Here is a 14,905-nt window from a genome sequence, read left to right on the forward strand (position 1 = left end):
GAACTGTCGGCTTTATCCAGAGATCCGGACCATGTTCAATTCCTTCCCACAGGGGAAGTCCTACTTTCTCCGGAACGTAGCTTTTTAGCAAAGAATGAAGATCCTTTGATGAGGTGGGAACCTTGGAAGGTACTACCCCTTCCACAAGATGTATCTCTTTGCCCAGTTTCAACTTTACGAGCCTTCTGTCCAGGTCCTCCATCATCCTCATCGGGTCCCCTCTTTAAGAGGGAAAAAAGGTGGAACTTTATCCATTAAAGGCATCAGGCAACAAATCCTGTACTTTATTAAGCAAGCCAATCCTGACTCTTTCCCGAAAGCACATGATGTCAGGGCAGTAGCCACCTCAATTAATTATTTCCAACACATGAACTTCGATGAGTTGAAAAAGTATACCGGATGGAAATCGCCGACAGTGTTCAAACGTCATTACCTTAAGTCCTTGGAAGCTCTGAAATTTTCAGCAGTAGCAGCGGGAAACATAGTTTCCCCTGACTCTAGTTAATTTGTAGTAGAAGATTCAGTCCTCCTTTCTACCTGCTTCACCCTACAGTTCGTCTATTCCTACCGTGTTCATTTACATTCACCTTGTGTCTTAGCTGCTTTTATGATAATGTAGTGGGTGCCCCTATTTTTTTGCTAGGGACACTCAGATGATTATGGATATTGATCTCATGGATGTTACCCCTTATTATTTTTTTCTGCTAGGGGATACATCTCATTTATAATGGTTACGGGTTTTTGTATATTAAGTCATATATTCTTATATATTATCATTGTTGATTAATTTGTTCATTTGATTATTTTAATTGCTATTATATTTTTGATACATGCCTTTACACAGATACCATTTTGTTATATGTAATCCAATTTACCTCTGTACATATGTAAATTACCTTATGATAAGAAACATGTTTAGAATTAAGGGTAATTTAAGCATATTTCTATTTTGTATCACTGTGTATTTGTATCTTTTTTAGCAATTATATTCTTTTTTATATTTACTTTATATTTTTATTTGAGACCTATTCTGATTTATTTTATTACTTTTGTTTACAATCTTGTGCTATTTCTCTGGTACGATTTCGCGCAGCGACACGAGCTGAGCCCAGAAAAGGGATTTTGACGTAAGGAAAAATCTATTTCTGGGCGATTGGCTCGTGTCGCCAGCGAAATCCCACCCTACCCATCCCTTCGCCCAAGATTGTCTGCTAACTTCAGGATGGCCACCAAGAGGCGCAGCAGTCGGCAGCATGGGATGGAGTAGTAGTAGTAACGAGCTGCTCACTCTGTGGGTCGGCTCTCCTCATGGAGGTTTTTGTTGTGGGGAGATTTCTATTGGTATTTGGCTCGTGGTAGTGGTCTCACTCGCCTAGTGTTCATACCGACACCTCTTGGGAGGGTGAGCGATCAGTTATACTGACCTTTTTCTTTATTTTATTTATTCTCTGGTATGTGTTAGTACACTTTACCCTAGAAATAATAGATAAAGGATATTTCGCTGGCGACACGAGCCAATCGCCCAGAAATAGATTTTTCCTTACGTCAAAATCCCTTTTTTGTGTTCGATTATATACATTACAATTAAATTCATTGTAACTTATACTTTATTTATAATATATCCTATATTAACTTATAAATTTAATAAGATACTTTATCATTAAAATCTGTATAGAACTCATTTTTATACATATACATATATACATACATACAAATATACATACATACATATATATATACATACATACATATATACATACATACATATATACATTACATACATACATATATACATACATACTATATACATACATACATATATACATACATACATATATATATATACATATATATATACATATATATACATACATATATATACATACATACATATATACATACATACATATATACATACATACATACATACATATATATATATATATATATATATATATATATATATATATATATATATATATATATATAAATGGCCTAAATTTTAAGACTCCTCCCAAGTTAATCTGAAAAAAGATAAGAAAACTAAGTGGCAAATACATTCCATCGCCAATGCCTAGTCTGAAAATCAATAGAAACCTTGTTACCAAGCCTGATGAAGTTGCTGAAAAATTGGGTGAGCATCCTCTGAAATACCGAGTTCTACAAGCTGTTCAACTCTGTTCCAACTTACAGTACGTATTAGGAATTCAACCATTTTCCTTTATTTAAATGCTGGAAATTTTGAATCTGTATTGCCAAGTTAACTTTAAAGAAATTGAGGTATGCTCTGTCATCATCTAAATCGACATCCCCTGGGAATGGGAATGATAACATTCTTCATAGGATGATTAAAAATCTTCCAGATTCCGCTAAATCTTATCTCCTTAAAATCTTTAACAAGATATGGGAAACTGGTATTCTTTCCCCTTCTTGGAAGATAGCTGTTGTTGTTCCCATTAAGAAACCATTGAAAGTTACATCTTCCTACATGCTATCAGCTATCTCTTACAAGTTGTGCACAAATTGTTTGAGAAAATGGTCATTCTAGACAAATGTGGCATCTAGAGAAAAATAATTTGTCCAATTTGGCTTTAGGATAAAATCATTCCACTCTAGACCAGCTAAGATTATCATCCCAAATTCAGCAAGTTTTCTCAAAACGCAGTCAGACTATCGGAGTCGTCTTCGATCTCGAAAAAGACCCTATGTATGTACTTGGCATTTTGGTATTATTAAGGGGCTTCATGACATCGGAATACAAGGTAATATGTTAATTTCATCATCTTGTTTCTAAGTGATAAGTACGTATATATTATAGTTAGAAATACACTGTCTAATGTTTTTCAGCTAGAGGAAGGCATCCCACAAGGCAGTGTATTGTCACCTTATTTGCTGTGGCTATAAACAGCATTGTTGAAGGTGTCTCATCTGCAGTAAAGGGATCTTTATTTGTAAATGAACTTGCTATATATAGTGGTACCTCGAGATACAAAAGGCTCAACTTATGAAAAACTCGAGATACGAAAACTAATACGAAAAACTTAACGGCTCTACATACGAAAAGTTTTCAAGATGTGAAAGGTTTCTGTAAAGTCCGCGATTCGCCTGAACCACCGATAACAATTTTGAAACTCGCGCGCCGCCAACTTGGTAGACTCGCCACCATCCTCCTGCTCTCCCATTGGTTCCTGAGATCCTTCTCTGCTATTGGCCAGCGTCCCTCCCATCATGCATCTATGTACGTGGTGGCGTGCCTCGGCCACTCGGTACCAGCATTGTTATAGTACACACGCGGTATTCGTTTCGGGATCGTCAATGTGTATTTTAAAAAAAAATTTCTCATATCTTTTCACAGAAAATGGAAAAAGAAGAGCACCTCTTGAGTGACGACATATATGATATGATTGACCAAGATCTCTCTCGTGGGATAAGTGACCAAGATCTCTCACATGGGATAAGTGATCAAGGTCTCTCTCATGGGATAACTGGAAAATTTGCAGGGTTGGTAGAATCTCCACTCCCTGCTGAACAGAGGGTGTTGACCAATCATTTACAACATGCATACCAGTATAATCAAGGCACTTCAGTTTATGTTGAAGGTCAGCAGCCGAACATTCAGTACCCAAATCAGTTGCAGAGAGAGCATTTGGTTGAACAGGGTTTTGATGGACACCAGGGCCAATAGAGTCATGAGATGCAACAATTAGTAGATAATTATCAAGACGGGCAGCCGTTAATGAACACTACGCGTTTATAGAAAAAAAGATACCCCGAAAAGGCTCACACAGGTCGTATGCTTGCGCAGTTCGATGACGTTTACCTGAGTCGTTTCAGGAACATTGTGAAAAGTAGGCAGAAGCAATCTTCCTTGGATCGTTATTTTTTAAAGAGGCCTTTAGCATTAGCAGGAGTAAGCAAAAAGGAAGAACCAAGTGATAAAAAGCAAAGTTGTAAGCAAAAAGGAAGAACCAAGTGATAAAAAACAAAGTTGTAAGCAAAAAGGAAGAACCAAGTGATATAAAAAAGAAAATTGAAAGTGGTGATGAAGTTGAAATTCTGTAAAAAAAAAAAAAAAAACAAAAAAAAAAATAAAAAAAAAAAAATAAAAAAAACCCTACATAAATAAAAAAAAAGTAAAAAAAAAAAAAAAAAGTTAAAAATCAAAAAAAGAAAAAAAAAGGCAGAAATTAAGGATGTTCTAGCTGCTTTTCATAAAGTGCAATCGTTTGTCCTCCTCTGCCGCCACTTTCGGAGATAGCCTCACTTGAAAGGTAAGCTTCCACATTTTACGTACAGTATTTCTTGTATACCATGTACACTAATACACTTTAATTACAGGTTATTTTGCATTTTATTAATTTAGGTATTGAATGGTCCAAATTGTTGTAGTATTTCATTGTTTATAGGCCAATTTAGAGGGCTTGGAACGGATTAGCCATTTTACATGTAAAATGTGGTCCAAGATACGAAAACCTCATGATACGAAGGGCGCCTCTAAACGGATTAATTTCGTATCTCGAGGTACTACTATATGTCATTAGTTATGATGCGATTGCAGCATGTAATTTCTTGCAAAAGTCAGTTAATGCAATCAACATTTGGGCTGATGACAATGGCTTTCGATTCTCCCCTTCCAAAACTGGCAGTTTTTTACTAGAAGTGCTCGAAAGGAAGCCATCCCAAATAAGGGATTTTGACGTAGGAAAAATCTATTTCTGGGCGAGGAAGCCGTGTCGCCCAGTGAAATATGTCTGCTTTAGCACTATTTCTAGTAAAATATTGCTATAATACCAGAGAACTGCTAAATTGGACATGTCAGAAGCCTCTGACTCGCTCACCTATATAAAAGGTGTCGGTATAAAACTGGGGCGAGTGTTAAACACTACCACAGCAACCCTCCAATTAGCCTTTTCCCTCATCAAAAGACCCTAAATACGGGGAGCCGACCCATAGGTCACACCTAGCTACCCCGTTGAAGGCGGCTGTGACGTCATACTTTTCGATAGCCATTCCGTGTTCGCACGTTCGAATATTACTATTTGTTCTTTTATTTTTATTCTGGTTACGGATCGTCATCTACCTCTTCACCCAAGTTAAGTACTGGTTCCGCCCTTTTTCATATTTAGGGAGGTGAATTTGCCTATCGTTTTGCCTTTATTTAGGATTTTATTAGGCGTCACTTTTAAATAGGGGGCGGGCGGCAAGTCACCTTTACGGCTTACCCTTGAATTGTACCGATTTACGCTTGATTGTACGACTTCGAGTAGTCTTCCTCTCTGCTTGTAACATGATATTTCAGTACATGTATGTATGTATATATGTATATATATAGTATATATATATATATATGTATGTATATATTTATTTATTTATTCTTGGGTGGCAGTTTTTAGTCGATCCGATTTCCATACATATTTCACGGGAGCGACACGGCTGAGCCCAGAAATTAAGTTGAAAGACATATGTACTAATACCATATCAAGAGGAGGTGAAGTTTTTAGGGATGATTTTTGATAAGCTAACATGAGCTAGTTGTATTGACTCCTTGAATATTAAGTAAAGAAATCCCATAACATTTTAAAAGTACTTTCAGGTTTTAACTTGGGTGCTGATGAGAGGTCACTTTTATGGTTATATGACTTTTTATGTAAATCTGAGCTTAAGTATGGTTGCCAAGTCTACTCTTCAGCAAGTGCAGGGAAACTTAAGGAGTTGGATGTAGTTCATCATGTTGGTCTAAGAATATGATCTAGTGCGTCTTAAGACATTACCTGTTGAAAGCTTATATACTGACACTGAAGAACTCTCTCTAGATTTATGTCAAGAGGAACTGGGACCGCGGCATATGTTCAAATTAAGAGGTTCCCTTGAAAACTGTGCAGCATCCATTCTTAACCTAAAGATTTACACCAGTTTGCAAACACTAGAGTATCCAACCCTTTTCATATAAAAATTAATGCAGCAGTTGGCAATGTGTCTATTAAAAACTAAAAAATTAAGGCAATACAGTGCTCCAAGTTGTAGATAACGAACTTGCTGACCGTGAAGCTAGACATGTCATTACTAAAGATGACATTCTATTCAACCATATTCCTGCTACCAATATGAAATGGACTATTCGTTCATATATAAGAAATAAATGGCAAGCATGTTGGTCTTCTCCCCTTTTGGCCAACAATAAAAAGTACAGGAAGATCAGACAAAGTATTGAACATGTCCATCTACTTTCCCACAAAATTGAAGGGTAGAAATTGTATTGTGTCATCTGAGAATTGGCTATAGTACTCAACTGACACACAAATTCCTTTTAGATGGGGGAACTACACTAGTCTGTATACAGTGACTTTCCCCTTACTATGGAACACACGTTATTACACTGCTGTAGTTATGCTGCAGCATGGGTTAGTGGGCCGGGATATTTCAGAACTGCTTGGTCCTGATGTAGTTTGTTTGTTTGGTGTTTTTATGTTGCATGGAACAGTGGTTATTCAGCAACGGGACTAACGGCTTTACGTGACTTCTGAACCACGTCGAGAGTGAACTTCCATCACTAAAAATACACATCTCTAATACCTCAATGGAATGCCCGAGAATTGAACTCGTGGCCACTGAGGTGGTGATAGAAGTTCACTCTCGACGTTCCATGCAACATAAAAACACCACACAAACAAACAAACCAGAGCACTTGAACAAAGAGGTTGGAAGAAGAAACAGCAAGTTTAGGAATGATAACCGAAGAAAGTGGAAGGGTCAATAAAAGTACGGTGTAGGCCTTAGATGTCGTGACTGTGGTTAAGCCAGCAGAAGTCATGGTAGAGCCTACCAGCACTCCTTGAGCTTCTCTGCATCTATCCTTGAAACAACAGAAGGGTGAGCTGCCTCACTCTCTAAAAGAATAGAGGCAGCTGCATCTAACATGTGGTCACTCAAACTGCCCCTTGGACTATCCAGAGACAAAGCAATAGAACGAGAAGGGGTAGATTCTTCCTGAGAATAGAAAACTAGAGACAATTATCATGTGGAGAGAAAGAGGAAGGAAAATCTGCATTTAATGCCATTGGAGGCATGAAGTCTTCCCATAATGCCTTGGCTGGCTTCCTCTTGTGCTGCTGCTTCTTACCAAAACATATTCACTGCTCCAGGGACCAATCATGACACTGAACAAGGGCTACTTACACGGCAAACAAACTAAATCTACATATACTGCAAGTTGAATGAGAACAGTAAAGAGGCTAGATAATGCATACTGGGTTGTTACCAATCCCAGGACATTTCTTCTGGGACTTGGCATTAAGCTTTGATGATTCTTGGGTTTGTATGATTGAAATACAATTATACACAATACCATATAAACACCATAAAAAGTGAAAACCAGAAATGCCAAGCCGTAGATGATCATGAAGTGCATAAACAACCGGCTTCTTGAAAGAGGGCAGTGCTCGTCTTGCTTGAAAACAGAGATAAATTAAGCAACTGAGCATCTTGCAAAGGGGAAAAAGATGAGGCTCAGCCTCCGTCTCCCCCCATTGGCTGACTTGAGCCACCAACCTTGTTCTATTTTTAAGCCAGTCCAGCTGTGCTTTTGAGAAATTATCCTGCACATAAAACTAACATCAAAACCTGTTTATTTTTAATGCCTGCTTTTAGTAAAAAGTATTTTAACAGGACTACAGTCTCTCATTTCTAGAGACCATGTTATGGCTTGCCTGAAAGACCTATACAGTTTATGTACTGATATGATATGAGTTTTGAAGTATACATTACTTATGAAATATATTTGCTACATGAGTTACATCAGAAACTAAGAAACCATACATATTTTGCTTCATTTTGAGAGCTTGGACAAAACAGCTGGAAATACAAAATAAGATTAATAGGGACGGTTATTAACAACTAATGCTTTAAATTTTTTCCAGATTTATTCATATGAAGGTAAAATTCTAAGGTCTAGTTTAACAGATCAAATACACCTATATAACCCAGCACATAAATCTAACCAGTGAACTGTGTGGAGGAACACTGGAGAAAAAAATAAATGAAACTACAAGATACATCTTACATCAGAAATTACAGTTGTTTTGTATAACTCTATAATTTCAAAAGATGTACAGTTGTTTTAAATGAATGTACAGCTGTTTTAAATAACTTCAAAAGCACTGGACAACCAGTATGAAGTTAAACCATACATATGAATTCATGCACTAAAATAGAAGTTTTGAAGGTTTAATTTGGTTTTTGTTGCTTACATAATTCTATTACAACTACTGCATATGAATTTTGGATATATTAAGGAACCTCTGAAAGCTAGAGCTACATGGCTCAAACTAGTGCAGAAAAATCTAACTGTACACAAAGGGTTTTATGTAGTTAAGGTTCCTTACAAATTTTACTACTGCTGATGTAGTTAAGGTTCCTGGCAAATTTTACTACTGCTGCATTACAGTTGACCCCCACCTATTTGTGGTTGCTGATTCGAGGCTTCACCTATTCGCAGATTTTTCTGCGGAACTTGGCACTGGTTTATTTGCAAAAAGATATAAATTTGGTTTTTGAACTATTAAAGTAGGTAAGCAGATATTCTGTGTAGGATGATGGTAAGCTGTTATAAATGTTTTTAGAGGTGGGATCTGATATTTGAAGTATTTAAATAGCCAGTTATAAGTATTTTTTAGAGGAGATGTCAATTATGGATTTTAGCTATTCACAGGAGTTCGTGATCCCTATCCCCTGTGAATACCATGGACTGACTATAGTATGTCAAAAAAATTATTCAAGAATAAAATAATCCTAAATTACAGAAACACACAGTAGTGTCATACAAATTGCCAAATATTTCATAGTGAAGATTTGCATACATAATAGTTTATTCTAATAGCACCAAAATGATTATATTACACGGTAGTTTAAAGAAACCGCCAAGGCACATTTCTAGAGCCATAGGGCTCATCTAGGGATTGTTCTTAAATGTAAGGAGACTGTGAGATCCAGGGAATTTAAAATTGAAGTTGGTTATAAGATGAAAGAGATTGGATCATAATTGCACCTCTTGAGAGATACTTTGGGGAGAAATTTTTTCCCCATAGTAATAATGTTTTAACTAAAAATCATCATAGTAATAATGTTGTTACTTTAATTAATTTTTAAAGATTAACTACTCAGCCTTGGATCAATGAGAAACTTATGAGTTTAAGGCTGTAATTTTTTTTACTGAAAATTTTTGTGTATTATGAGAACTGTTTAAAGAAGCCGAACTTCAACTAATGCCATCAAATTCTACCCAGTGAAAAAGAATCAGAAACTATTTTATTATTGTTGTAGATGATAATTAGTCACCATAAAAAACTCTGGATTTTTAATTTGGTCATTTATTCAGTCATTTTTACCGATAAACATTTGTTAACATTACAGTTTTACAGCTGAATTGCATCTGGAAATTAATGTTTAGAGTTATATTATAGACCAAACAAACATTCCAATGAAATTTTATACACTGCTTCATATTCTTAACCTTCACATTTAAGAACATTCCTCATTATTTGACAAAACTATATAAACTCCCAACAGACTTGAAATAATACTTGCACTGCCACATCTACTGATTGCAATATTATGCAAACATTATATCCTTCATGTTATATAAATGTAAGTTTACTTATTCCAATATACTACATTTACAGGTTCACTTCAGTCCCACGAGCTACACGACTGCGAAGTTTCCAAATTTCCTTGAAGTCTAATCCAGTAACACCTCTCCTTAAGGCAATCTCTTCAACCTCCTTGGCAATACTTTCCTGGGATGTCCCACGTACATCAATGTAGTTACATTCTGAGGCTGCATAGTGGCAGGAAATGGCTTTGCGGAAGTGCTGAAAACAAAGATTAAATTATATCTCAGGAAGGTTTGTGTGTTAAATCTTTTAATTAGGAAAATTTCAGAATAATCCAGGAAAAAATTAGTAGCTTTGTACCATGAGTTATGGAGTTAGTCTACAAATTCAAAGTAGAGATGATTAGGAGCCCGCATAGCAGCTGGAAGCCTTAGATGGGGACTTAAAGAACTTTAATGGAGACAAAACACATGAATTTACCTCAACAGATTTTTAAGACTTTAAAGCACAACTGTGCCTGAAGAAAACATGGTATTTTTAATAAATCTGTATTTTTCATATACAACTAACAATTGTCATTTATTCATACACAGAACAAACCTTTGGTCTTAGTGTTAGAGGAATTTCTCTAGCACCTGCTGGAGTCCAGTTAAAATAGCACAAAGATTTTGGTGGCAATACAGGGTGAAGGAGGGAGGTGGATCCCAACCTGACTTTCCCCACCAATGCAGTGATATACATACATTTTTCTTCCAGCCCAGGTAACTGAATGAGGGGTGGCTTTAGGTGGGCCACACACCATACACACTAAGACCACAGGTTTGTTGGTTATGAGAAATAGAAATTTGATTAAAAATTTGTCATTTGTTCATACACAAAATAAACTGTTGGTCTTAATGTAGGGGAGACTTACTCATGGTGGGAGGATAAAGTAAGCCTCAGAACTAACTGGAAGTTTGGCTCACTTTCTGGCCAAAGATAGGACATAGGAAGGAGTCTTATGCCTCCGATCTGTTAAGCAAAGGTTACCAAACAGTCAGACATATGGCCTATGAGACAATGCAAACTCCTGCCTACATTATGTCTTGAGGATGGTAAAGAACCTGCAATTGTCAGACAACAACAACTTGCGTTAACCTTCAACCAGTTGGTGTCAGTTCCTCTCTACCCTTGTAAGAGAGGGGAAGAGACTTCATTTTATCAAGATATAAGAGAGGGGATATTTGTATATGTAGGGTTAAAAATAGCCAAATACAGTAGTACCTCGAGATACGAAAGGCTCAACTTACGAAAAATCCAAGTTACGAAAGCCAATGCGAAAAATTTTACTTCTCTACATACGAAAAGTTTTCAAGATACGAAAGGTTTCTGAAAGTCCGAGATTCGCCCGATAACAATTTTGAAACTCGCGCCGCACGCCGCCATCTTAGTTATAGTAGACTCGCCACCATCCTCCTGCTCTCCCATTGGTTCCTGATGCTAGCCAAGCCATGAGATCCTTCTCTCTGATTGGACAGCATCCCTCCCATCATGCATCTTCTATACGTACGTGTTGGCGTCCCTTAGCTCGGCCACTCCGCACCCGAAACTTTACCGTACGCAATCGGCATTCATTCGCTCCAACGATTTCGTTTAGTAACGTAAATTCGTTAGTGATTTCGTTGCAGTACATATTATCGTGTTGTGCGAAGACTGTATATTGTATAACTTTACGTAAATTAACAAAGTCATGGGTCCCAAGAAAGTTGAAATTCACGGAAAGAAGCGCATGCTCTCTTTGGAGACAAAGATGGAGATCATAAAGAAGTGCGAAGCTGGTATGCGATTGAGTGTGACCGCAAAGGAATACGGCCGTAATCCGTCGACAATAGGCACCATCCTTAAACAGAAGGATGCTATCAAAGCAACTACAACCGTCAGCAAGGGCATCACCTAATTTTGTCCAGCAAGAGGAGCCATGTGCACGACGAGATGGAACGGCTGCTCCTCATCTGGATAAAAGACAAAGAAATCGCTAGCGATACAGTAACGGAGACAGCAATCGCTCACAAGGCCAGTGCTATTTTCGGCGATTTGATTGCGCAGGCGGAAGACGACGGAGGGGAAGGGACTTCAACGCCAACCCCAGAGTTCAAGGCTTCGAATGGCTGGTTCGAGAAATTTCGTAAACGGACTGGCATCCATTCGGTGGTGCGTCATGGGGAGGCTGCCAGCTCGGACACGAAAGCGGCCGAAGCCTTTAAAAAGACGTTCGATGAGATGATGACCAAGGAAGGCTACAGTTCTCAGCAAGTCTTCAACTGTGATGAGACTGGCCTTTTTTGGAAAAAAATGCCTCGTCGGACATACATCACGGAGGAAGAGAAGAAGCTACCCGGGCATAAGCCTATAAAAGACAGGCTTACGCTCGCACTTTGTTCGAACGCCAGTGGGGATTGCAAGGTGAAGCCCCTACTGGTGTATTACTAGAGACTCCTCGAGCCTTCAAGGCCCACAAAGTGTTGAAGGAGAAGCTTCCAGTGATGTGGAGGGCTAATGCAAAAGCCTGGGTAACGAGGCTTTTGTTCACCGAGTGGGTAAATCTGTGTTTCGGCCCGACTGTGAAGAGTTTTTTGCAAGAGAAGCGCCTCCCCCTGAAATGTCTGCTGGTGTTGGACAATGCCCCTCCCCACCCTCCTGGCCTCGAGGAAGATATCCTAGGGGAGTATTCCTTCGTTAAGATTCTTTTTCTTCCGCCCAACACCACCCCTCTCCTCCAGCCAATGGACCAGCAAGTGATAGCAACTTTAAGGAAGTTGAACACGAAACATCTTTTCAAGAGATGTTTAGACATCACCAATACCACAAACCTCCACCTTGCGTCAATTTTGGAAGGAGCATTTCGACATCGTCATTTGCATCCGACTCATTGACCTAGCTTGGCAGGAGGTTTCGAGGCGAACCTTGAATTCCTCTTGGAGGAAACTCTGGCCTGATGCCGTATCCGCCAGAGACTTCGAGGGATTCGACGTGGGTGAAGCTGGTGCTGCAGAGTCAGAAACAGTTGATGATCCCAAAACTGTTTTGGAACCAGATCTTGACGAGATCGTTGCACTCGCCAAGTCCATGGGGCTGGTCGTCGACGAGGACGACATCAACAACCTTCTCGAGGAGCACCAAGAGGAGCTTACGACGGATGACCTGAAGGAGTTGGAGGCCATGCAACTTAACGTCGTTCAAGAGGAGTTCTCTAGCAGCGGCGAGGAAGAGGAGGAGGAGCCTATGACAACGCATTAGAAATTAGGATATTCTAGGCGCTTTTCATAAAGTGCAATTGTTTATCGGAAAAAAGACCACCCCGAAAAGGCTCACACAGGTCGTATGCTTGCGCAGTTCGATTGACGTTTGCTTGAGTCGTTTCAGGAACATTGTGAAAAGTAGGCAGAGGCAATCTTCCTTGGATCGTTATTTTTTAAAGAGGCCTTCAGCATAGCAGGAGTAAGCAAAAAGGAGAACCCAAGTGATGAACAACAGAGGAGTTGAAAGCAAAAAGAAGAAGAACCAAGTGATGAAAAACAGAACGTTGAAAGCGGTGATGAAGTTGAAATTCTGTAAAAAAAAAAAAAAAAAAAAAAAGCCTACGTAAAAGTAAAAAAAAAAGTTAAAAATAAAAAAAAGACATTTTTTTTTTTTTTTACGAAATTCCTAGATTTTTGTAAGTTAAGTGTTACAGTTTTGTTAAGGTGTTTCGTAAATTTTAGTTTTATGGTTTTCCTTAAATTTTTTATGTTTTCGTAAAGTTAAATGTACGTACGTACGTACGTTATCTGCCGTTTGTCCTCCTCCTCCTCTGCCGCCACTATCGGAGATAGCCTCACTCAAAAGGTACTTCCACATTTTACGTTACAGTAATCATATTTCTTGTACACTAATATACACTTCATTTACAGGTTTTGGATTTTTATTCTTAATTTAGGTATTGAATGGTCCAAATTGTTGTAGTATTTCATTGTTTATAGGTCAATTTAGCTTTATTATGAAATTTAATGGGGTGTTCTTGGAGGGCTTGGAACGGATGAGCCATTTTACATGTAAAATGTGTTCCAAGATACGAAAACTCATTATACGAAGGCCGCCTCGGAACGGATTAATTTCGTATCTCGAGGTACCACTGTAGAATGGGAGCTCATTTCCTTGTATCTGACTATTTTCAGCACCTCTTGAGGTAGTGAACACTCAGTCCCCAGCACTGTACACCAGTACCTCAGCTTATCTGCCCATCAGTGTAATTGTAGAGTCAGTTCAATAAGTTGATGGGACATTTACCCCAGTTTGTTGACATAAGCTACCACTGTGGTAGTGTTAGACATGAGGACCATGGAGCACCCTTTCACCCTTTCTTGAAATTCCTGAAATGCTAGGGGGCTGCTTTCAGCTTCAGGATGTTGTGAAGCAGTTTTTCTTGAAGATCCCATGGTCCTGATGTTAGATCTTCCTATGTTCAGGTTATTATCAAGCCACCATGCTAAGTGTTACCTTACTTCTTTCGATAGAGAAGCCTGAAACATGGGGGGAATTTCTCAAATGGGAACAAAATTTCTTCCACCTCCATTTAAGAGAGCAAAGGTGAAGTTGTCCTTGAGGAACCAGCTTCTCCAGGGATGACAGGTGACAAGTAACCTAGGATGACCTGCCACTAATGAGCTGGATCCTTCTGTTTGGCCAGGAAGGACTGGGCTATGCACATGAACTTGTCTGTTCGTTAACCCTCTTACGCCGAAGCAGTAAAAAAAAAATTGTCTCCTGTGTGCCGGAGGTGTTTCAGAGTGAGCGCGGAAGCGGAAAAAATATATTTTTTTTAAATCACTGCACGCTTAGTTTTCAAGATTAAGAGTTCATTTTTGGCTCCTTTTTTGTCATTATCATATATAAATAATGCGATATATGATAGCGCAAAAACGAAATTTCATATATAATTGTATTCAAATCACGCTGTGCGCAAAACTGTTAAAGGTAACAAGCTACTTTTTTTTCGTTGTAATGTACACTAAATTGCAATCATTTCGGTATATAACACATTGTAAAACGATAAAAGCAACACACAGAAAATATTATCACAAAATACTGCATGAATTCGTAACGTGCGGACGTAAACAAATATTTTTTTCAAAAATTCACCATAAATATAAATATTGTCCTAGAGACTTCCAATTTCTTTCAAAATGAAGAAAAATGATTGAATATTACTATACTGTAAGAGTATTAGCTTACAATTGCAGTTTTCGACCATATCTGACGAGTTAAAGTTGACCAAATGT

At 38.2% G+C, this 14,905-nt stretch overlaps 2 protein-coding genes across 2 annotated transcripts in view; one reads left to right on the plus strand and one right to left on the minus strand.

Moving 5' to 3' along the window:
- LOC135216390 (sodium/hydrogen exchanger 9B2-like) overlaps positions 1-14,905 on the plus strand; it is a gene marked incomplete in the record, with an annotated part of 345,785 nt that overhangs the window by 244,230 nt on the left and 86,650 nt on the right.
- LOC135216391 (phytanoyl-CoA dioxygenase, peroxisomal-like) overlaps positions 7,901-14,905 on the minus strand; it is a gene marked incomplete at its 5' end in the record, with an annotated part of 48,202 nt that continues 41,197 nt past the window's right edge. Inside the window, 1 exon segment of the mRNA XM_064251669.1 lies at positions 7,901-9,866. Within this exon segment, the coding sequence (XP_064107739.1) occupies positions 9,672-9,866 (195 nt within the window). The 3' untranslated portion in view covers positions 7,901-9,671.

Source organism: Macrobrachium nipponense, chromosome 6 (assembly GCF_015104395.2).
Source record: "Macrobrachium nipponense isolate FS-2020 chromosome 6, ASM1510439v2, whole genome shotgun sequence".
Classification (NCBI taxonomy): Eukaryota; Metazoa; Arthropoda; class Malacostraca; order Decapoda; family Palaemonidae; genus Macrobrachium; species Macrobrachium nipponense.